The sequence below is a fragment of the Oryctolagus cuniculus genome, chromosome 1 (genome assembly GCF_051225735.1).
Source record: "Oryctolagus cuniculus isolate XC-2025 breed Fujian yellow rabbit chromosome 1, ASM5122573v1, whole genome shotgun sequence".
Classification (NCBI taxonomy): domain Eukaryota; kingdom Metazoa; phylum Chordata; class Mammalia; order Lagomorpha; family Leporidae; genus Oryctolagus; species Oryctolagus cuniculus.
This window is the reverse complement of record NC_142867.1, coordinates 110,457,725-110,480,791: the sequence shown is the minus strand read 5'-3', so window position 1 is coordinate 110,480,791 and position 23,067 is coordinate 110,457,725. Positions and strand designations below refer to the sequence as shown.

Here is a 23,067-nt window from a genome sequence, read left to right as displayed (position 1 = left end):
TATCCAGCATCTACCTTAGTGCTTTCCCCATATATGCACTCTATTAAAATGGGTTACCTGTATATTGCAGTAATTTTTTTTGGAAATGAAGGAAACTTGAACAGGGAAGAAGTCATTGGGCTGTCCAGCAATGCTAAACTCCAGGCTGCCACTCTTATTTTTGGCATCAATCACTGGCAGACACCACTCCAAGGTATTTCGTCGACTGTCATGTCAGTATTCCCCATCGATCTCACCAATCACAGGTGCACCAACACCAGACCTGTCACAAGAAACATCGAGTTAACCGTCCGGAGCTAGAACTCCACACCAAGGAAAATCAATCCCAAATTTGATTATGCTCCTGAAATTCTGTCCTCTGGAACTGCAATTTTTGTGCAGTTCTAGAAAAAAATAGGCTTCCTAATAACTTCAAAGATCAAAGACCTGGCACTTTGACTAAGGGTTCCACTCAATTCCCTTTGTAGACAGCAGATACAGGCAAACACAGGTACTTAGCAGGTATGCTTGTGGGTTGTTCCAATTTAGACTAGATCTGGGAGTTGGCAGGGGACTGAGGTTGACAAATGTGTGAACTGGGGTATATTTCCAAAAACCCTGCATTAACAGTTTGCCGCCTTTTTAAGAAATTCAGTTCATTTCATAAAGACGGTTGAAGAAAAAGCAGGTTGATAATATTAAGGGAAAACTTAAGTACCAATAAAGATCAATTTATGTCTTTAAGAGGATGTGTTTTCAAAAGATTTTAAAATGTTTTCAAACTGACTGAATGAAGTCCACGCCAGTGGGCTTATGTGATTTACAATCTAGTAAGTGGACTGCAGTAAATGAAAGCACAATTAATTACCCCTGGGCAAAATAGAAACATGTCGGGAGAGAGATACATAAGTTGTCCTCAATCTGCAAGAGAACCAGGGCTAGTTAAGATGTACTTTGCACCCCCACGTGGGGCTGAGAGGCAGTGTCACCTACTCCTACACATTCTAAATTTACCAACTTTTAATTCACTAGCGACACTCAATGCTTGTTTAGGGGCAGAGTAAATAAGGGAGACAAAACGTTAAGGTTGGCATAAGAATATTAACTCTTCCTTACAGATTTTAATGTCCTTTTTTTTTTATGGTCCTTTCTGTCCTTGCTCAAATTTCTCATTCTGATACGTCAGTCTTAGACAATAGTAAACGTCTTACAGTCTCTTCTGGTGACTACTGCAAAATTGAACTAAGACACAGGAAACCACCATAACCACAATTATGGGGTAGATGGAGAAGCCTAAAAATTGTGGAATCCTAAAAATAGCCTGGTAAAATAAATCTTGACAAACAAAACCCCACCTGTCACCAACACCCAAATCCTACAATAGTTCAAGGCAGCCTTCTGTTGTTCCGAAAGAACAACTGAGCTGCGCAGACTAAGATGGTTACTCCATTAAAGGAAAACTGGTGGAGCCGGTGCTGTGGCATATGTGGGTGAAGCTATTGCCTACAGCGCCAGAATTCCATATGGGCCCAGTTCAAGTCCTGGCTGCACCACTTCTGATGCAATTCCCTGCTAATACGCCTGGAAAAGCATTGGAAAAGCATTGGAAGATGCCCCCAAGTGCAAGACCCAGAAGAAGCTCCTGGCTCCTGGCTCTGGATTGGCCCAGCTCTGGCCGTTGTGGCCAGAATCCCTGAACGGCAGATATCTCTCTCTGTGTGTAACTCTGCCTTTCACACAAATAAATAAATGTGCTTATTAAAACAAAAAGGGGGCAGCGTTGTGGCACAGGAGGTTAGGCCTCTGCCTGCCAGAATCCCATATGGGCACCAGTTCATGTCCTGGCTGCTCTTCTTCTGATCCAGCTCTCTGCTATGGCCTAGGAAAGAGAAGATGGCACAAGTACTTGGGCCCCTGCCCTCATGTGAGAGACCCGGAGGAAGCTGTTGGCTCCTGGCTTGGGTTGGCTCAGCTCCGGCCGTTGCGGCCATTTGGGGAGTGAGCCAGTGGATGGAAGACCTTTCTCTCTGTCTCTCCCTCCCTCTGTCTGTAACTCTACCTCTCAAATAAATAAAATCTTTAAAAAAAAAGAAAGGAAAACTAGTAATAAAGCACATTTTTAAAAACAGAAGTAACAGTGACTAAAACCAGATCTGACAATGTAAAGCCTTGAATTATTAAAAAGGGAAGAAAGGGGCAGACATCTTGTACAGCAGGTCAAGCCACTGCTTGGGACACCCACATCTCATGAAGTTCTTGGGATCCAGTCTCAGATACTCTGCTTCAATCCAGTCTCCTGCTATTACCCCTGGGAGACAGCAGAAGATGGCGCAAGTACTTGGGCCCCTGCCATTCATGTGGGAGACCCGGATGGAGTTGTTGGTTCCTGGCTTGGGCCTGGCCCAGCTGTGGCTATTGCGGGCATTTGGGGAGTGAACCTATAGATGGAAGGTCTGTCCCTCACTCTTAGTCACTCTGCTTTCAGATTAATTATTTTTGAAATTTAAGGGTCCAGCGTTGTGGCATGGTGGGGTAAGTCACTGCTTATCACAGTGCCAGTCTGAGTCCTGGCTACTCTGCTTCCAATCCAATATCATGCTAATGCACCTGGGAAGATAGTGGAAGATGACCCAGGTACCTGGCCTCCTGCCAGCTCACAAGGGAGATCTGGAAGAGTTCCAGGTTCCTGGCTTCCTTTGTGGCCATTTGGGAGTGAACCAGTGGATGGAAATCTCTTTCTCTGTTTTTTCCTCTCTGTCATTCTGCTTTTCAAATAATGAAATCTTTCATTTTTTAATTTTTATAGAGAGGGAGGGACATAGAGAGATATTCTCTATCTGCTAGTTCACTTCCCAAATGGCTGCAATGGTTGAGGCTCAGCCAGGCCAAAACCAGGAACCAGAAGCTGCTTCTGGATCTGTCACGTGGGCAGGGGGCCAAGGACACGGGCCATTCTACACTGCTCTCCCAGGCCACTAGCAGGGAGCTAGATTGGAACTGGAGCAGCTGGGACTCAAACTGGTGCCCGTATAGGATGCTGGCACTGCAGATGGCATCTTAACCCCCTGTGCCACAGTGCATGCCCTCAAATAATCAAATCCCGTTTTAAAAAAATATTTTATGTATTTATTTATTTTTAAAGACTTATTTATTTGAAAGGTAGAGTTAAAAAGAGGCGGAGGAAGAGATATAGAGAAGTCTTCCATCCACTGGTTTACTCCCCAAATGGCTGCAATGGTTGGAGCCAGCTTCTTCCGGGTCTCCCATGCAGGTACAGGGGCCCAAGCACTTGGGCCATCCTCCACTGCTTTCCCAGGCCATAGCAGAGAGCTGGATCAGAAGTGGAGCAGCCGGGTCTCGAACCCATGCCCATACGGGATGCTGGCAGTGCAAGCAGCGGCTTTACCCACTATGCCACGGTGCTGGCCCTTTATTTATTTGAGAGGCAGAGTTACATAGACAGAGAGAGGAAGAGACAGAGAGAATGGTTTTCCATCCTCTGGTTTACTCCCTAAATGGCCACCAACAGCCAAAGCTGAGGTGACCCGAAGCCAGAAGCCAGGTGCTTCTTCCAGGTCTCCCACATGGGTTCAGGGGCCCACACACCTGGGCTATCGTATACTGCTTCCCCAGGCAATAGTAGAGAGCTGATTCGGAAAAGGAGCATCTGGACTCAAACTGATGCCCATATGGGATGTCGGTGCCATAGGTAAAGGCTTAGCCTACTATGCCACAGCACCGGCACCAAATAATTAAATCTTAAAAAAAAAAAAAAAACTTCTTAAATTTTAAGGGAACAAAACTACAAATTAAATTATTACCCTTTTTGGTCCTGCAACATAATTTTTTTCTGCAGAGCAATGTGACAGTAAAGGTGCACTAAGAGTACACTTGCAGGTACCCACAACTGCTCAATCTTGTGGGGGCTGGGAGATGATGAGTGGAGCTGGGAACTCACTGATGAACAGTGTACACTTACTGGAAACAGTACTGAGCAGATAAACCCAACACAGGGAGATTCCCTGTGATCCTAGACAGCAGGCCAGTTACGTGTACAACAGAACTTATGGCACTACATTTTTTAGGATGATAGACATTTTTGTTAGCATGATTGTACTGATGGTTTTACAGATCTATGTATGTCAATACTTACCAAGATACAATTTGTGTCGTTTACTCTATGTCAATTATACTTCAATAAAGCTGTTAGGAAATTTACTGAAACAAATGTAAATATCTTGTTCCCGTAAGAATCAACAGTTCCCTTAACCACATACGCTCATCTTTAGTGAAAGTTTACAGAATAACTAAAAAGGGAAATTCAATCTAACAGACTTCATTTCTCTGAAAGTTGCTCAACAAAATAGAGCAAGTTTGACTGACAAGTGGCTCCTCCTTCTGGACATCTTCATTACTACACAAACATGCTGAGGAGCAAAATCTGAAAACAGAGATGCAGAACTTAAAATAGGCTTTTTGGGGCCGGCGCCACTGCTCACTAGGCTAATCCTCTGCCTTGCAGCACCGGCACACCGGGTTCTAGTCCCGGTCAGGGCGCCGGATTCTGTCCCGGTTGCCCCTCTTCCAGGCCAGCTCTCTGCTGTGGCCCGGGAGTGCAGTGGAGGATGGCCCAGGTGCTTGGGCCCTGCACCCCATGGGAGACCAGGAGAAGCACCTGGCTCCTGCCTTTGGATCAGCGCGGTGCACCGGCCACAGCGCGCCAGCCACGGTGGCCACTGGAGGGTGAACCAACGGCAAAAGGAAGACTTTTCTCTCTGTCTCTCTCTCTCACTGTCCACTCTGCCTGTTTAAAAAAAAATAGGCTTTTTGGTTTGGCTTGAAAGTCAATAAAAACTTGGCCTTTCCAAAGTGTACAGCCCAGTGCATTGTGACTAGGGTGTGCAGTCTTGCAGACATTATCAAAATCAAGTCATAAAACATTTCCATCATCCCTGCGTCCTGTGGCAATCAAGTACCTTCCTCTCTACCACCTGACTTCTGTTAGTCATAGGGAGAGAATCACATAGTGGGTAGCCTTTTGCGTCTGCCTTCTTTCACAATTGGCATTTTTAAGAGGCAAAAGGAGTTTCAAAACCAGTTCTGTAAGCCCACTGTAGGGAACACAACTACACTGAAGACACCACTTACGGAAGTGGGATGGTGATAACCACGTCATTCAGTTCTAAATTATCTTCTTGTAGTTCATATTCTATATTGACATCACAGCCACTTCCACTTTCTGAAGGCCAGCAATTAGCTGAGGAGAAAAGCAAAGCCATCATTCCATAATTATTACAAAGAGTATAGAAAAGAAAGCAAATGAAATCTTATCGACAGGCTCACATCTACAAAATTTTAATGTAAATTATATTTAAAACAAGTTCTAAAATTAAAAATTAGAGACTATGATTAAACACCAAATCCATTTTCAAAATCCTTCAAGGCTTCCATGGCCCACAATCTAAACTTAAAATAGGGTACTGAATTTCATCATTTATTTTCAAAGTCAGAATTACAGAGAGAGGGAGAGAGAGATATCTTCCAATCTCTGGTTCACTTCCCTGATGGCTGCAATGGCCAGCACTGAGCCAGGCTGAAGCCAGGAGCTCTCCCACATGGGTGGCAGGGGCCCAAACCCTTAGGTCATATCCTAGGCCATTAGCAGGGAGTTGGGTTGATGGAAGTAGAGCAGCTGGGACATGAACCATACGGGATGCTGGTGACACGGATGGCGGCTTTACCTGCTATGCCACAATGCCTGACCCTACCTAATGAGATCCCAATTCTTTTGATTTTGATAAAAGATCATTTTGTCAAAAAGAACTTCACTATGACAATGAAGATAAGAGGGTATAAGCCAGAGCTTTTTTTAGATCTCAGTGCAGAGTAGCTTAGTCAAACAGGCCAGAGGCGCTTACTTGTCAGTGGAATAAAAGATTCTTCTGTGGTTTGTAGTCTCCACTTTAGCACCCCTACATCACTGTTGACTGGAAATGACTTCTCTGGATTCTTCAAGCCAATTAGAGACTCTGCAGTGAAAAGTTTTTTATCCACATTTGGATGGGTCTGGAATGACAAGGCAAACTGAGGTTCAGACACAGTAGACAGGAAACAAACTCTGGGGACAGCAGTTAAAATGCTGGTTGGGGGGACCAGCGCTGTGGCGCAGCAGGTTAAGGCCCTGGCCTGAAGCACCGGCATCCCATATGGGCACTGGTTGGAGACCTGGCTGCTCCGCTTCCAATCCAGCTCTCTGCTATGGCCTGGGAAAGCAGTAGAGGATGGCCCAGGTTTTTGGACCCCTATACCCTCATGGGAGACCCAGAGGAGGCATCTGGCTCCTGGCTTCGGATCAGCACAGCTCTGGCCATTGTGGCCAACTGGGGAGTGGAGTGGACCAGCGGATGGAGGACCTCTCTCTTTCTTCCTCTCTTCTCTCTGTGTAACTCTTTCAAATAAATAAATAAATCTTAAAAAAAGAAGAAGAAGAAGAAGAAGAAGAAGAAGAAGAAGAAGAAGAAGAAGAAGAAGAAGAAGAAGAAAAGATAGAAGCGCCGGGGAGAAGAGCGGGGCGGGGTGGGGGCAGGGTGGCCTCCAGGCCCGGGGTGGGGTGGGGGGGCATGGCTGTGCCTTCAGGGGCGTCAGCAGGAGTCAGGCTGTGGCTCCCACAGGCACCAGCATGCTGACCCCTGTCTTGGGGGTCTTTGGAGCCCTGGCTTCCAGGGGACCCTGGACTTTGGCTCCACATGTGGGACTGTCCCTCCAGCCGTGTCCACCCTCGGCTCTGGGCCAGCCAGGCTGGGCGCTCGACATCTGAAGCCGACACAGTGGGCTCCAAGCACCACACAGGCCCCCTTCCTGGTGCCTGGCGCTTCCCAGCCGTGTCCCCAAGCTGCAGCCTGCACGGGCCCGGCGCTGAGCCTCGGGTGCAGACGGGGCGCCCGTGGGGCTGGGCCCCAGGCAGGCTGGGGAGCTGGGAGCCTGTGTGTCCCCACCCCAGCGCCAGGCCCAGCTCGCCCTGCTGTCAGGGTCGCCCCGGGCTGAGGCCTTGTTGCCAGAACTGTGGGACCAGGCCCTGGCTCCACCTTCCCCCATCACGTGGGCTCCTGGGGGCAGGGGGCGGGGGGCGGGGGGAGATGGGCAGACCTGGCGCCCGCACCCCTGTCCTGGCCTCCGTGCACTAAAATTAAATTGAAAAAAAAAAATGCTGCTTGGAGACTGCAACAGCTAGAGTTGGGCCAGGCCAAAGCCAGGAGCCAGGAACTCCATCCAGGTGGCAGGGACCCTAGTACCTGGGGCAGTACCTGCTGCCTCCCAGGTACATTAGCAGGAAGCTCAATCAAGCACACAGTAGTCAGGTGCCGCAGCTTACTAGGCTAATCCTCTGCCTTGCGGCGCCGGCACACTGGGTTCTAGTCCTGGTTGGGGCGCCGGATTCTTTCTCGGTTGCCCCTCTTCCAGGCCAGCTCTCTGCTGTGGCCTGGGAAGGCAGTGGAGGATGGCCCAAGTGCTTGGGCCCTGCACCCCATGGGAGACCAGGAGAAGCACCTGGCTCCTGCCTTTGGATCAGCGCGGTGCGCCGGCTGCAGCGTGCCAGCAGTGGCAGCCATTGGAGGGTGAACCAACGGCAAAAGGAAGACCTTTCTGTCTCTCACTATCCACTCTGCCTGTCAAAAAAAAAAAAAGGCACACAGTAACCATGACTTGAATCAGGCACACTGAAATCAGATACAGACATCCCAAGTGATGGTTTAATTTGCTGCACCACAGCACCTACTCCAACTTTTTATCTTAAATTTATTAATTTATTTGAAAGGCAGGGAGGGAGGGGGAGGGGGAGGGGGAGGGGGAGGGGGAGGGGGAGGGAGAGGGAGAGGGATCGTCTATCCACTAATTCACTCCCCCAATGGCTGAGATGGCCAGGGCTGGGCCAGACTTCATCTGAGTCTCCCAAGTGGGCGGCAGAATGGCACCAGTTACATCACACAAATAATTTTATGTGTTCTGTGGTAAATATAAGGAATGCTAGTTGAGACTGTGCTAGGTCTTTCACCTGCAGTTGTACCCCTCTCTTATCTTCGTTTTCTACATGAAGACGAATTCGGCCAAATTTGTCATCTGAGATCCTAAGCATGATCATTCCATGCAACTCCATATTCTGTAATCCTCCATCTCGTCCACAGGTTAGTGTGATCTTTTCTTCAATCTTCATATGTACACTATAAAGACAAAGTGATAAATTTGTTCAGAAAGGTAGAAGTCACAACAAACTCCCTTTCTTCAAGGATTAACAGTCAATAGCCATCAAAAAAAAATTTTTTTTTTCTAATTTGGAAGGCAGGGACAGATGGGAGAGTGATCTTGCATTTGCTGGTTCATTCACCAAATGCCTGCAATAGCCAGGGCTGGGCCAGGCCAAAGCAAAGAGCTACAACTCCATCCGGGTCTCCAACATGGATGGCAGGGACTCAACCACTTGAGTCATCATTTACTGCCTCCCAGGGTGTGTAACAGCAGAAAGCTGGATGGAAAGTGGGTTAGCTGGGACTCAAACCAAGCACTGTAACATGAGATGCAGGAATCCCAAATGGCAACCCAACTGCTGCACCACACATGTATCAGAATTTTAAAACATTTTTTTGGTTATGAATTTCAGGGGCATGTGAAGGGGTAAGGTCTCAATATTTATCTTCTTTTTGTTTGACAGGCAGGGAGACAAAGAAAGAGAGACATAAAAAGAGTTCTCATTTGCTGGTTCAGTCTCTAATATTCACATCAGCCAGGGCTGGGCCAGGTAAAATCTGGGAGCAAGGAACTCAATCCAGGCCTTCTATAGGGGTGACAGGGATCCCATCACCTGTTGCCTCCTGAGGTGCCCATCAAAAGGAAGCTAGAGTTCAGAGTTCAGCAAAGACTTGAACTCAGGCACTTGAAATGGGATGTGGGCATTCCTGCTAAAGCTTTAACTGATAGGTGAAACACCTGTCCCTAAAAACTTTTTAAATTTTATTTATTCAAGAGGCAGAGAGACAGAAAGAGAGAAAGCTCCCTTCTGTTAGTTTACTTCCCAAATTTCCAAAACAGCCAGAGCTAGGCCAGGTTCAAAGCCAGGAGCCAGGAACTCAATCCAGGTGTCCCACATGGGTGGCAAAACCCAACTACTTGAGCCATCACAGTTGCTCCCCAGGGTCTGTATTACCAGGAAGCTGAAGTCAGGAGCCAGAGATAGGAACTGAACCAAGGCATTCCAAACATGGAACAAAGGCATTCAAACCTGCAGCTTAACCACTAGGCCAAATGCCCACTCCCACAACTTTCAATTTTAAATGCTATTATATCTATCCAAATCAAAAACATTACACCCTTTGATCCAGTGGTTCTTCTCTAGAATTTATCCTATGAATCACTTCTCACCTATGTACAACACTGTACTAGATTATTCACTGAATAATTGTTTTGTAATAGCAAAAGTTTAGAAACAACTTCAGTACCCATTAATGAGGGCTGCTTAAATTAATGAAGGTATATCCGAGATCAGCACTGTGGTATAGCGGGTAAAGCCACTGCCAGCAGTGCTCCATTACTGATCCAGCTCTCTGCTGTGGCCTGGGAAAGCAGTAGAAGATGGCCCAAGTCCTTGGGCCCCTGCACCCTCCTGGGGGACCCAGAAGAAGCTCCTGGCTCCTGGCTTCAGATGGGCACAGCTCCGGCCATTGTGGCCATCCAAGGACTGAACCAGCAGACGGAAGACCTCTCTCTCTGCCTCTCCTTCTCTCTCTGTGTAACTCTGACTTTCAAATAAATAAATAAATCTTTTTTTTTTTTTTAAAAAAAAGGGTATATCCAGGCTGGCGGCGCGGCTCACTAGGCTAATCCTCCACCTGCGGCGCCGGCACAGGGGGTTCTAGTCCCAGTTGGGGCACCGGTTCTGTCCCGGTTGCTCCTCTTCCAAGTCCAGCTCTCTGCTGTGGCCCAAGCACATGGGCCCTACACCCGCATGGGAGACCAGGAGGAAGCACCTGGCTCCTGGCTTCGGATCAGCGCAGTGCGCTGGCCATAGCAGCCATTTGGGGGGTGAACCAACAGAAGGAAGACCTTTCTCTCTGTCTCTCACTAACTCTGCCTGTCCAAAAAAAAAAAAAAGGTATATCCATACAATGAATAGTAGAGAATTGTGAGGAAAGATAGTTAAAACAACCTTCTATTTGAAGACAACTTCAAACTTTTCAAACTTTAAAAAATATAAACTTTCCACACATATCCTTTCCTAGAATTTACCAGTTACCCATTTGTTTTATTATTCGCATCTGTATATTCTCTCTAAACATTACATACATATGCATATATCTGACTGTTTCCCTCTCCCAGAACCATTAAGATGCAGGTTATATACTTGTAAATCATATCCCTTTATTCTTTTTTTTTTAAGGTTTATTTATTTATTAGAGAGGCAGAGGCAGAGGCAGAGAGAGAGAGAGAGAATGAGAATCTTCTATCCGCTGGTTTACTCCCCAAAGGCTGCAACAGACAGAGCTGAGCTGATCCAAAGTCAGGAGCCAGGAGCTTCTTCTTCTGGGTCTCCCATGTGGGTACAGGGGCCCTAGGACTTGGGCCCTCTTTCATTGTTTTCCCAGGCCATAGCAGAGAGCTGGATCGGAAGAGGAGCAACCAGGACTTGAACTGGAACTCATATGGGATGCCGGCACTGCAGGAGGCAGCATTACCTGCTGTGCCACAGCGCTGGCCCTGTCCCTTTATACTTAAATATTTCAGTGTATATTAGTAATAATAAAGATACTTCTTAATAACAACCACAGGGGCCAGCGCTGCAGTGCCAGCATCCCATATGGGCACCAGTTCGAGTCCCTGCTGCTCCACTTCCAATCTAGCTCTCTGCTATGGCCTGGGAAAGCAGTAGAAGATGGTCCAAGTCCTTGGGCCCCTGCACCCACGTGGGAGACCCAGAAGAAGAAGCTCCTGACTCTGGATTAGCTCAGCTCTGGCCGTTACAGCCTTTGGGGAATGAACCAGTGGATGGAAGATTCTCTCTCTCTCTCTGCCTCTGCCTCTCTGCAACTCTGCCTTTCAAACAAGAAAGAAACTATAGCTAAAGGAAGATGAACAAAATAACAGGAGAACATAAAGTTAAAAAAAAAAAACAACCACAGTACATCTTCACCTTCATAAATTTACATTGATGTAATACTTTTAGCTAATCTACCATCCATATGCCAATTTTATCAGCTGACCTACTCTTTTATGGTAGTACAGGATAGATCCAGCTAGGGTAGGGCACTGCATTTAGATATCATCTCTACAGCTTCAAATAAGGAAATCTTTATCTCCAAAATAATTCAGTGTAAAAAAACTAGAAACAAAGGAACCAAACAGTTCTTTAAAAAGGGGTAGGGGAGGACCAGCACTGTGGCGCAGTGGGTTAAAGCCCCAGCCTGCTGCACCTGCATCCCACATGGGTGCCGGTTCAAGTTCCGCCTGTTCCTCTTCTGATCCAGCTCTCTGCTAGGGCCTGGGAAAGCAGTAGAAGATGGCCCAAGTCCTTGAGCCCTCTGCACCTGCATGGGAGACCAGGAAGAAGCACCTGGCTCCTGGCTTCAGCTCAGTTCAGCTCTGGCCGTTGTGGTCATTTCGAGAGCGAACCAACGGAATGGAAGACCTCTCTCCCTCTAGCTCTGCTTTTCTTTATAACTCTGTCTTTCAAATAAATAATTCTTTTTTTTTATTGGAAAATGTTATTTTAATACAAATATTTTTTTTAACTTTTATTTAATGAATATAAATTTCCAAAGTACGATTTATGGATTACAATGGCTTCCCCCACATACCGTCCCTCCCACCCACTACCCTCCCCTTTCCCACTCCCTCTCCCCTTCCATTCACATCAAGATTCATTTTCGATTATCTTAATATACAGAAGATCAGCTTAGTATACATTAAGTAAGGATTTCAACAGTTTGCTCCCACACAGAAACATAAAGTGAAAAATAATAGATGATTTTTTTTAAATGATGATGAAATCAGATCAGACCTATTGTCATGTTTAATCCCAGTGAGAGTCAAGTTGGGAATTGATAATTTCTTTTCTTTTTTTTTTTTTTTTACAGAGGATCAGTTTAGTATACATTAAGTAAAGATTTCAACAGTTTGCACCCCCATAAAAACACAAAGTGAAATATATTGTTTGAGTACTCGTTATAGCATTAAATCTCAATACACAGCACATTAAGGACAGAGATCCTACATGAGGAGTAAGTGCACAGTGACTCCTGTTGTTGACTTTACCAATTGACACTCCTGTCTATGGCATCAGTAGTCTCCCTATGCTCCGGTCATGAGTTTCCAAGGCTATGGAAGCCCTCTGAGTTCTCTGACTCTTATCTTGTTTAGACAAGGTCATAGTCAAAGTGGAGGTTCTCTCCTCCCTTCAGAGAAAGGTACCTCCTTCTTTGAAGACCTGTTCTTTCCACTGGGATCTCACTCGCAGAGATCTTTTGCCAGAGTATCTTGGCTTTCCATGCCTGAAATACTCTCATGGGCTTTTCAGCCAAATCCGAATGCCTTTAGGGCTGATTCTGAGGCCAGAGTGCTAGTTAGGACATCTGCCATTCTATGAGACTGCTGAGTATCTCACTCCCCATGATGGATCACTCTCCCCTTTATTTATTCTATCGGTTAGTGTTATGTTTATGTGCTCCCTTTGACTCTTAGTCCTTTCATTATGATCAATTGTGAACTGAAATTGATCACTTGGAATAGTGAGATGGCATTGGTACATGCCACCTTGATGGGATTGAATTGGAATCCCCTGGTATGTTTTTAACTCTACCATTTGGGGCAAGTCAGCTTGAGCATGTCCCAAATTATACATCTCTTCCCTCTCTTATTCCCACTCTTATGTTTAACAGGGATCACATTTCAGTTAATTTTTAACACTTAAGAATAACTGTGTATTAATTACAGAATTAAACCAGTCATATTAAGTAAAACAGATGAAAAAACTACTAAGAGGGATAATGTATTAAGTTGTTCATTAACAGTCAGGGCTATGCTGATCAAGTCACCGTTTCCCATAGTGTCCATTTCACTTCAACAGGTTTCCTTTTTGGTGTTCAGTCAGTTGGCACCGATCAGGGAGAACATATGGTATTTGTCCCTTTGGGACTGGCTTATTTCACTCAGCATGATGTGTTCCAGATTTCTCCATTTTGTTGCAAATGACTGGATTTCGTTGTTTCTTACTGCAGTATAGTATTCTAAAGAGTACATATCCCATAATTTCTTCAAATAAATAATTCTTTAAAACAAACGAACAAAAAAAAAACACAGAGGACTGTATCACAAGACAACACAAGGTCCCATTTTACTCTCACTCCAGTTTACTATGCACAAGAGGTATTTCATTATTCAGAAGAGTCCCAACTCTAATACACAATGGTCTCCAACATCTTTTTAAAAAAGTGTGAAGGCTTTGTTTCATTCAGTGCATACGCAGAATAGCACAGAGCTTTAGCGAATCAAGAGACTTTTCGTGATGTAACCCTGTTCATTTCATGAAGAGCAGGACATGTAAATAACTCCTCTTTTATGCACACCTGGTAAAGGTATCTTTCCAGACTCATCTTTCACTTGACCTCAAAACCAACAACCACAGTAGAACGTCTGGGCTTTAAGTCAAGAAATCTGAGTCACTGGGGTGGGGGGTGTGGTGCAGCAGGTTAAGCCACCCCTTGCAGCACCAACATCCCTTATGGGTATTGGTTCGAGTCCTGGCTGTTCCACTTCTGATCCAACTCTCTGCTAATGTGCCCAGGAAAGCAGCAAAGGATGGTCCTAGTGCTTAGGCCCCTGCACCCATGTGGGAGACTCAGATGAAGCTCTTGGCTCCTGGCTTCAGCCTGGCCCAACTCAGGCCGTTATGGAATTTGGGGAATGAATCAATGAAAGATCTCTCTCTCTCTCTCTCTCTCTCTCTTGCTATAACTCTGGCTTTCAAGTAAATAAATAAATCTTAAAAAAAATAAACAAATCTGAGTCATGCATATGTGAACTTGATAACTACCACCTAAAAATGTCACCAGTCAATACCACAGTCCAGAGATAAAAGACAAACTATTCCATACCAAGTTCAAATATTTAAAAAGGAAAGCCTAATATGTTAATTTTTGGTTCAAGACATTTATAAATTTTAGATTAAAGGCTTAATTTGAACTCCTTATAGTTTAAGTAAAAAAAGATATGCTTGGGGCCGGTGCTGTGGCACAGCAGGTTAAAGTCCTAGCCTTAAGCGCCAGCATTCCAAATGGGCACCGGTTCTAGTCCTAGCTGCTCCTCTTCCAATTCCGCTCTCTGCTATGGCCTGGGAAAGCAGCAGAAGATGGCCCAAGTCCTTGGGCCTCTGCACCTATGTGGGAGACCTGGAAGAAGCTCCCGATTCCTGGCTTTGGATCAGCACAGTTCCGGCTGTTGCGGCCACCTTGGGAGTGAACCAGCAGATGGAAGACCTCTCTCTGTCACTACCCTTCTCTGTAACTCTTTCAAAAAAAAAAAAAAAACTTAAAAAAAAAAAAGATATGCTAGGGGTTAGTGACATTCCATGTTGGAGTGCCAGTTCAAGTCCTGGTTTCTCTGCTTCCAGTCTTCCTGCTAATACCCCGGAAAGGCAGTGCGTCATAGTCCAAGTTCTTGGGACCTTGCCACCAATATCAAAGACCAGGATGGAGTTCCTGGTTCCTGGCTACAGCCTGAACCAGATCTGGCTGTTGCGGCTATAGAAGCAGTCAGTCTCTCTCTCTCTCTCTCTCTCTCTCTCTTTCTATCTCTCCTTCTACGTTGTTCTGTCTTTCAAATAAACACATTCACTAAAAAGAGAAAAACACACACAAAGAAAAGAGAAAAACACACCAAAATATAGTATGGAGTGAACACAGCTTTAGCTCCCTGATTCAAGTCCATCTTAGGATAAGCCACTGGGGCTTGTGGTACAGGAGGTTAAGCCTCCAGCTGGGATGCCGGCATCCCATATGGGTACCAATTCGAGTACTGGTTGTTCCATTTCTGACCCAACTCCCTGGTAATGTGCCTAGGAAGGCAGCAGAGGATGGCCCAAGTGCTTGGGCCCCTGCACCCACGTGGGAGACTCAGATGAAGCTCTTGGCTCCTGGCTTTGGTCTGGCCCAACATAGGCTGTTACAGACATTTGGGGAGTGAACCAGCAGATGGGTAATGTCTCTGTCTCTCTCTGCCTCTCCCTCTAACTCTTTCAAATAAATAAGTCTTTAAAAAATAAAATAACATGGTCTGTCCTTACTGAAAAAGTTACTGCTTACCTTTCCATATTAATAGGTGGAGTGGAACATGCACTTTGGCTGCTTCAGAGGTACGTTTGCCCATATTGGAGGACATGATAGTTTCCCCTTCAGATTTTAATTTGTCCACAAAATTATCTACTTCCTTTCCTTTGGCTCCAAGTTTCAAAGCTTTGCTGGGGCCTGAAGGCCTAAGTGGAAGAATACAAAAAAAAAAATTTTTTTAAAAACCCAAAACATTAACAACCCATATCAGTGAATTTCTCTACTTTAAGAGGAATGTAAACATCTCAAGGGAAAAACCCAAGCTTTTAGTGTTGGTAGGGAACTAGCCTATTCATGTTCTGACTTATAAATCTGTCCAAACTGCCAGCTGACAGGCACTATTAACATTCAAGCTTTGAGTACTCAAGGACCAATGGCATATTTTTATAATTACATAGGATCTGAAGAAAATTCTTTACCTTCCATCCAGATAAATGTACCTGTGCACAAACAAAATTATGCATATAATTTTAAGTAGTTCACACATTCCCCCTATAATCAATCCTTGAACATCAAAATTAAAACTCATCCCAGAAACAAGTTAAATACCTTTCCCTTTCCAAAATAAGATATGTCTCATAGGAAATTGAGGTCACAGGATTCTTTTACACAAAAGGAAAAACATGATTTATATTTCTCTTTTCTCCTTATATTTTGTGTAGTCAAATTTAACACTGCATCTGATTTCATCAAGTCTCATTATTTACAGCTTGCTTAGAAATCAGGTATCACTCCAGACACACACATACGGCCTTCACCCGGCATCTAGGGATACTGGTAATATACGGGGTTATACCTGGCTGGTGCAGGTGCCACCTTTGGTTTATCAGTTTCAATGATGGTCTCTGTGATCATGGCAGCTGTGCTGCCTCCAGACACTGCAGAGCTGCCAAATCCCCCAAATCCTGGAGCTTTTTTGCCCAGTCGCTCTGCATCTCTCCGGGCCTGTTGTAATTCCTTTGCTTTACGCCGCATCTCAGCCTTAGCTTCACGTTCTTGAGTCTATGGAAAGGGACATACACAGATGTAGTTTTGAGCACAATCTGTATTAGCAAGTAAAAACAAGAAACCCAGATTAGAGAAGACTGAGATAGACATTCTACCCAGCAGCCCCAAGATTTACCTCTCTGACTGCTCTGAAAACCTTCTCCTCATGAGAATCCATTTCTGTGAAGGTTCTGATCTGTGCCAGGTTAACATTCTCCCGATATCCCAGAGCAACAATTTCATCAAAAGCAAAAATCAAATCAAAACAGTGTTCAGATATTTCATTCTCTTCTAAGGCTCGGCAATATTCAGGGATCTAATCATGGACAGCAATGGAAAAGAATTACAATTTATCAGCATCTGTGTTTCCAAGTCTTATCCCTTTAAATATATAAATTCTAATAAACCTGAGTTCCTTTCTTAGCTCCTTTCTAGTCTTTATTTAAAGCAAGATTTTGGCATAAAGTCTTTGTGTTTCTGTGTATATCAGTAAGTTGTATCTAAAAAACATTAAAAACTATGCCAAATGTGTCAGATTAAGATAACTTCTTAAGAAGGGAGAAAAGAAGCAGTAGCTCCCATATTCTCTTCTGGGATACTTACAGACTAGAGGATATGCAATAAATGTCTGCTAAATGAATAAGGAGCTGCTAAAGAAAGCTGCAAATTCATAAAAATAATCCATTTTAGGGGAAGAAAGTTTCACTCAAAAACTGTCAGATAAAAAGTGGAAATGAAAATTACAGGACTCTTACCACTCTCGAGAAGAGCCTTAAAGTCTCCAAATCTTCCAGAATGTTGCTGTTTTTGGTAGTGATCAGTACCATGTACTGTTTCTCCATAGGCTGGTAGACATATCTCACACTCTCGGTCTCAACAAATGTATGTTGTTTTCCAGTGTTCATCAACTTTGGAAAAGCTGCTAATAAACCCTCAATCCGAGTTCGAGTCATTTCCACAAACTGTCGAGAAACAATAGCTTTTCCTGCTTTTGTGCAGACTGCTGCTGCCAACAGCACCTGCCAGGAACACATATATAAATAAGTACTAGTTAATTATTTCTTCACATTTGCTTTCTCAACTTCTCATCATCTTCCACAGAATGACACAATCGTTAGTGACATGACTACTAGCAGAGTGCTGACTCAGACTCCATCACTTTTCATTTCAGTTCATAAAACAAAGCAGAAGTAGAGGAAAATAAATCTGTTCTTCCTATTTTTCAAAAATGTACCTAAAGAAAAGTTTGTAGTTTTTGTTCCAAGTCTGTATCTACAGAGGTCTGATTATACAAATTAAAGGCATACGGGGGAGTGGTGGCAGTGCTGTGGCACAGCGGGTTAAAGCCCCAGCCTGCAGCGCCAGCATCCCATATGGGTGCTGGTTCGAGTTCCAGATGCTCTAGTTCTGATCCAGCTCTGTGTTATGGCCTGGGAAAGCAGTACAAGATGGCCCAACTCATGTGGGAGACCCAAAAGAAGCTCCTAGCTTCTGGCTTCAGATCAGCTCAGCTCTGGCTGTTGTGGTCATGTGGGGAGTGAACCAGCGGATGGAAGACCTCTCTCTCTCTGCCTCTCTGTGTAACTCTGACTTTCAGATAAATAAATCTTTGAAAAAAAAAAATGAAAGATAAGAACATATATTAGGCATATAGAGAGGAACAGAACAAAAAAAATTACCAATTCTAATTATTTTTTTTTTTTTTGATAGGCAGAGTGGACAGTGAGAGAGAGAGACAGAGAGAGAAAGGTCTTCCTTTGCCGTTGGTTCACCCTCCAATGGCCGCCGCTGCAGCCGGCGCACCGCGCTGATCCGATGGCAGGAGCCAGGAGCCAGGTGCTTCTCCTGGTCTCCCATGGGGTGCAGGGCCCAAGCACCTGGGCCATCCTCCACTGCACTCCCTGGCCATAGCAGAGAGCTGGCCTGGAAGAGGGGCAACCGGGACAGAATCCGGTGCCCCGACCGGGACTAGAACCCGGTGTGCCGGCGCCGCAAGGTGGAGGATTAGCCTATTGAGCCACGGCGCCGGCTCACCAATTCTAATTATTAAGACACCAGTTAAGATGCCTATATCCCACACTGGAATGCCTGGGTTGGAGTTAAGACTCCAGATGTTTTTATTTTTTATTTATTTATTTATTTTGACAGGCAGAGTTAGACAGTGAGAGAGAGAGAGAGAGAGAAAGGTCTTCCTTTTTCCATTGGTTCACCCCCACAAATGGCCGCCACGGCCAGCACGCTGGGGACGACGGCACACTGCACCGATCTGAAGCCAGGAGCCAGGTGCTTCCTTCTGGTCTCCCCTGTGGGTGCAGGGCCCAAGGACCTGGGCCATCCTCCACTGCCTTCCAGGGCCACAGCAGAGAGCTGGAGAGGAAGAGGAGCAACCGGGACAGAATCCAGCGCCCCGACCGGGACTAGAACCCAGGGTGCCGGCGCCCCAGGCGGAGGATTAACCAAGTGAGCTGCGGCGCCGGCCAAGACTCCAGATGTTAAGACTTCCTACTAACACAGGAAGCAATAGCACCACTGTCAAATAACTGGGTTCTTCCCACCTTTGTGGGAGACCGGACTGAGTTCCCAGGTCTTGAACTTAACCTAGCCCAGCCCCATCTATAGCAGTATTTGGGGCATGAACCAGTGGATAGGAGCTCTCTCTGTCTGACTCTCAAATACATGCATATTTTTAAAAAGTGAGGAGAGTAGGTTGGCGCTGTGGCTCACTTAGCTAATCCTCCACCTGAGGCACCGGCACCCCAGGTTCTAGTCCCAGTTGGGGCGCCAGTTCTGTCCCGGTTGCTCCTCTTCCAGTCCAGCTCTCTGCTGTGGCCCGGCCCTACACCCGCATGGGAGACCAGGAGGAAGCACCTGGCTCCTGGCTTTGGATCGGCACAGCACACCAGCCGTGGCTGCCATTTTGGGGGGTGAACCAGTGGAAAAAGGAAGACCTTTCTCTCTTTCTCTTTCATTGTCTAACTCTGCCTGTCAAAAAAAAAAAAAAAAAAAAGAGTGAGGAGAGTGGTCAACATTGTGGTACAGCATGTTAAGCTGCTACTTGGGATATCTATATCCTATACGGGAGTGCCTAGGACTGAGTCTCACCTCTGCTTCCAACCCAGCTTCTTACTAATGTGCCTGGAAGGCAGTGGATGATGGCCTAAGTGCTTGGGTTCCTGCCACTGGCATGGAGACCTGGATAGAGTTATTGGCTCCTGGTTTCAAACTGGCATAACCCTCACTATTATGGACATTTGGGGAGTAAGCCAGTAGATGAAAGATCTCTCTGTGTCATTCTGCCTTTCAAATAAATAAATCTTTAAAAAGAAAATGAAAAAAGGGGGATTTTCCTTCTTTATAAAAAATAAAATTACCAGTTGGTTACTTTAAAGAGTAGCACATAATTAAAACAAGCACTTCTTTTATATATTTATAATTCTTTAAATAAATAAAATTTTAGTATTTGAGAAATATTTTCTTGTATCCTCACTATTTAGAGGTTTCTGCTATTACCCAGGTATGAAGCAAGAAGGTATATATTGAGGGCAACAAATGACCCAAGGAAAACAATAAAAGTATAAAAAAGTCATGATTTATATCTATTCCAGCTGTTTAGCCTGAATTAACAGTGTGAGACATTTATTTACATAAAGTCAAGGGGCCCTATAGTTTTTGGTACACAAATAATAATACCTTAATCCCCCAGGAGAAGAAATTGACCTAGATGTATTTTTAAAATTTTATAAAGGTTTATTTATTTAATTAAAAGTCAGAGTTACACAGAGAGAGAAGGAGAGGCAGAGAGAGAGAGAGAGAGGCCTTCCATCCACTGGTTCACTCCCCAATTGGCCGTAATGGCTGGAGCTGTGCTGATCTGAAGCCAGGAGCCAGGAGCTTCTTCCAGGTCTCCCATGTGGGTGCAGGGGCCTAAGGACTTGGGCCATTTTCTACTGCTTTCCTAGGCCACAGCAGAGAACTGGATCGGAAGTGGAACAGCCGGGACGAACCGGTGCCCATAGGGGATGCTGGCACTGCAGGTGGCGGTTTAACCCGCTATGCCACAGCACTGGCCCCGAAGTATTTAAAATTTTATTTATTTCTGACAGGCAGAAAGAGAAAGACAGAGGGACACATAAAGAGAGCACCCATTCACTGGCACACTCCTCAAATGGCTGCAATGACCAGAGATGGGCCAAGCCAAAGCCAGGAACTCAGTGCAGGTCTCCTAAGTGGGCGGCAGGGATTCAAGTACTTGAGCCATCAACTGCTATCTCCCAGGGTACCCAGTAGCAGGAAGCTGGAATTGGGAGCAAAGCCGGGCTCAAACCCAGGCACTCAAATATGGATATAGGTGTCCTAATTAGCATATTAACCACTAAGAAACTTGTTTTCACAAATTTTTATCATAGGAGGTTCATGTTTCTATCATCTACATGCGTCCAACAACAATAAAAGAAAAAAAAAAGGAAAAAGGTTTAAGTGTTGTTGCTGATTCGTGTGGGGAGCAACTCGGACTAGACTAAGTTACTGGAATTAAGACTTATTCTATGCATCTGCTCTCCCACAATATGGCGCTGGGAGAGGAGTAAACAACTTCTACACAGCTGCCTCTCGCCGGTTTGACTGATGAGCTGCAGGGGCTGGTCTTGCTCCTGATTGGAGGAGAGCAGCGTGCTCGGCGTGTGGGTAGCAGAGTTGGGATTGGTGGAAGAGGACTATAAAGGAGGAGAGAGACAACATGCACCAGGAACATCCGGATAACATCTGAGCAGCCCCCGAGAGAGCCGGCCGGTGGTGTGCCGCTCCCCCACGGAAGTGGGGAAAGTGGCAGGGGGAGCCGCCCCACCACGGAGGTGGAGGGGTTGGCAGCCAACCCGGGAAGGACCGGCAGCAAACCCGGGAAGGGACGAGCAGACAAAAGAACAGCGCAGGGTCCTGTGTCATTCCTCCGTGAAGAGGGGGAGCGACAATTCAGTTTTCCAATTACCAATGACAAGCAGGTAACTTTTTGATGATTCACTGCATGCCGTATCTGTCTGATCATAGGGTAAGATGATATGAGAAGACTTCTGCCTCAAGATTATCCCTCAGAAAAAGTACGCCACATAAAACTTGTACATGAAAGGTCATAGTAGCATTATTCATAATAGCTAAAAACTGAAAACTCAACCGTCTAACATCAACTGAAGATTGGATAACAAAATGTGGTATACCATACAATGGAATATTTAATTGCAAGAAGGAATGAAGTACTGATATATGATGAAAATACTGAATGAAATAAACCAGAGGTTGGGGCCAGCAGGTTGGCACGGAGGGTAAAGCTTCCACCTGAGCTGCCTGCACTCATATGGGTACTGGTTTGAGTCCCATTTGCTACACTTCTGATCCAACTCCTTGCTGATGGCAAAGGACTGCCCAAGTCTTTGGGCACCTGCGCCCACACAGGGGACTTAAATGGAGTTCCAGGCTCCTGGCTTTGGCCCGGCCCAGCCCTCACCATTGTGGCTGTCTGGAGAGTGAACCAGCAGATGAAAGATCTGTCTCTCCTCCTCTCTCTATAACTCTGCCTTTAATATAAATAAAAATTTTTTAAAACAAACCAGATATCTTACATGAGTCTATTTGTATGAAATATCTAGAACAGACAGATCCGGAGTCAGAAGCAGACTTGTGGTTGCCAGGGGCTGGGAAGAGGGGAATTTGGTAGTGCATGAAGTTTCTTTTTAGGGTGATGCAGTGTCCTAAGTTTAGAATGTGGTTGGTTGCACAACACTGTGGATACTAAAAGTCACTTAATTGTGTACTTTAAAAGGCTATGTTTTGTGCTATGTTAATTATATCTCAATAATAATTTTAAAAAGGAATGGAGAACAAGTCCATATATTAAATGAGACTTGGACATATGAACCAACCACAATGTATTAATCAAATGTGAACAGTTAAGAACCGCTGATATTAAGGAGTTACTGGTAATTTTTAGATGTAAAAATATGATAATGCATCATCTAAACATTTTTATAATAGAGACTACTTTATTTTATTTTTTATTTGAAAGAGTTACAGAGAGAGAGAGGAGAGGCAGAGAGAGAGAGAGAGAGAGAGAGAGGTCTTCCATCCGATGGTTCATTTCCCAATTGGCCGCAACGGCTGGAGCTGGGCTGATCTGAAGCCAGGAGCCAGGAGTTTCCTCCAGGACTCCCATGCGGGTACAGGGGCCCAAGGACTCTGGTCATCTTCCACTGCTTTCCCAGGCCACAGCAGAAAACTGGATCGGAAGTGGAGCAGCCGGGTCTCGAACCAGCACCCACAAGGGATGCCGGCGCTTCAGGCCAGGGTGTTAACCTGCTGCACCACTCGACACAGCGCCAGCCCAGAGACTACTTTTTTTTTAAAGTTATAGAGATTCTAATCCTTCTGCGATCCCCCATAATAAAGGTGTCCCTTGATTACTTTATATCGAACAACCAAACGAGTTGTCTGGGGTAGACATTATCTTCAATCTCCAACTATGCTAGTTCAGTCTTTACTTATAAAAGGTCATCTTATTTAGTAATTATTCTGGGGATCAGATCTCACATTTCACGTGTCAGATGTCAGTTATAAATACCCCTTTTAAAATCAACTGTCTTATGGTATATAAATGGGTTTTTATAAGCTGGAAAAACTTTCCAAAAGCACCAATACTACACACAGACTCAAAAGTGTTAAACAGCAAAAATAAAGTAACTCTAGT

At 45.2% G+C, this 23,067-nt stretch overlaps 1 protein-coding gene across 1 annotated transcript; it reads right to left on the bottom strand.

The window, feature by feature from the left end:
* Positions 1 to 17,371, bottom strand: LOC100357184 (coatomer subunit delta-like). The gene is given in 9 exon segments (XM_070065173.2): positions 1 to 262; positions 5,128 to 5,236; positions 5,898 to 6,045; positions 8,033 to 8,198; positions 15,324 to 15,349; positions 15,352 to 15,493; positions 16,144 to 16,349; positions 16,471 to 16,650; positions 17,090 to 17,371. Coding segments are annotated over 9 exon segments (1,503 nt in total). The 5' UTR covers positions 17,369 to 17,371; the 3' UTR covers positions 1 to 15.
* Between the last annotated feature and the right edge of the window lie 5,696 nt (positions 17,372 to 23,067).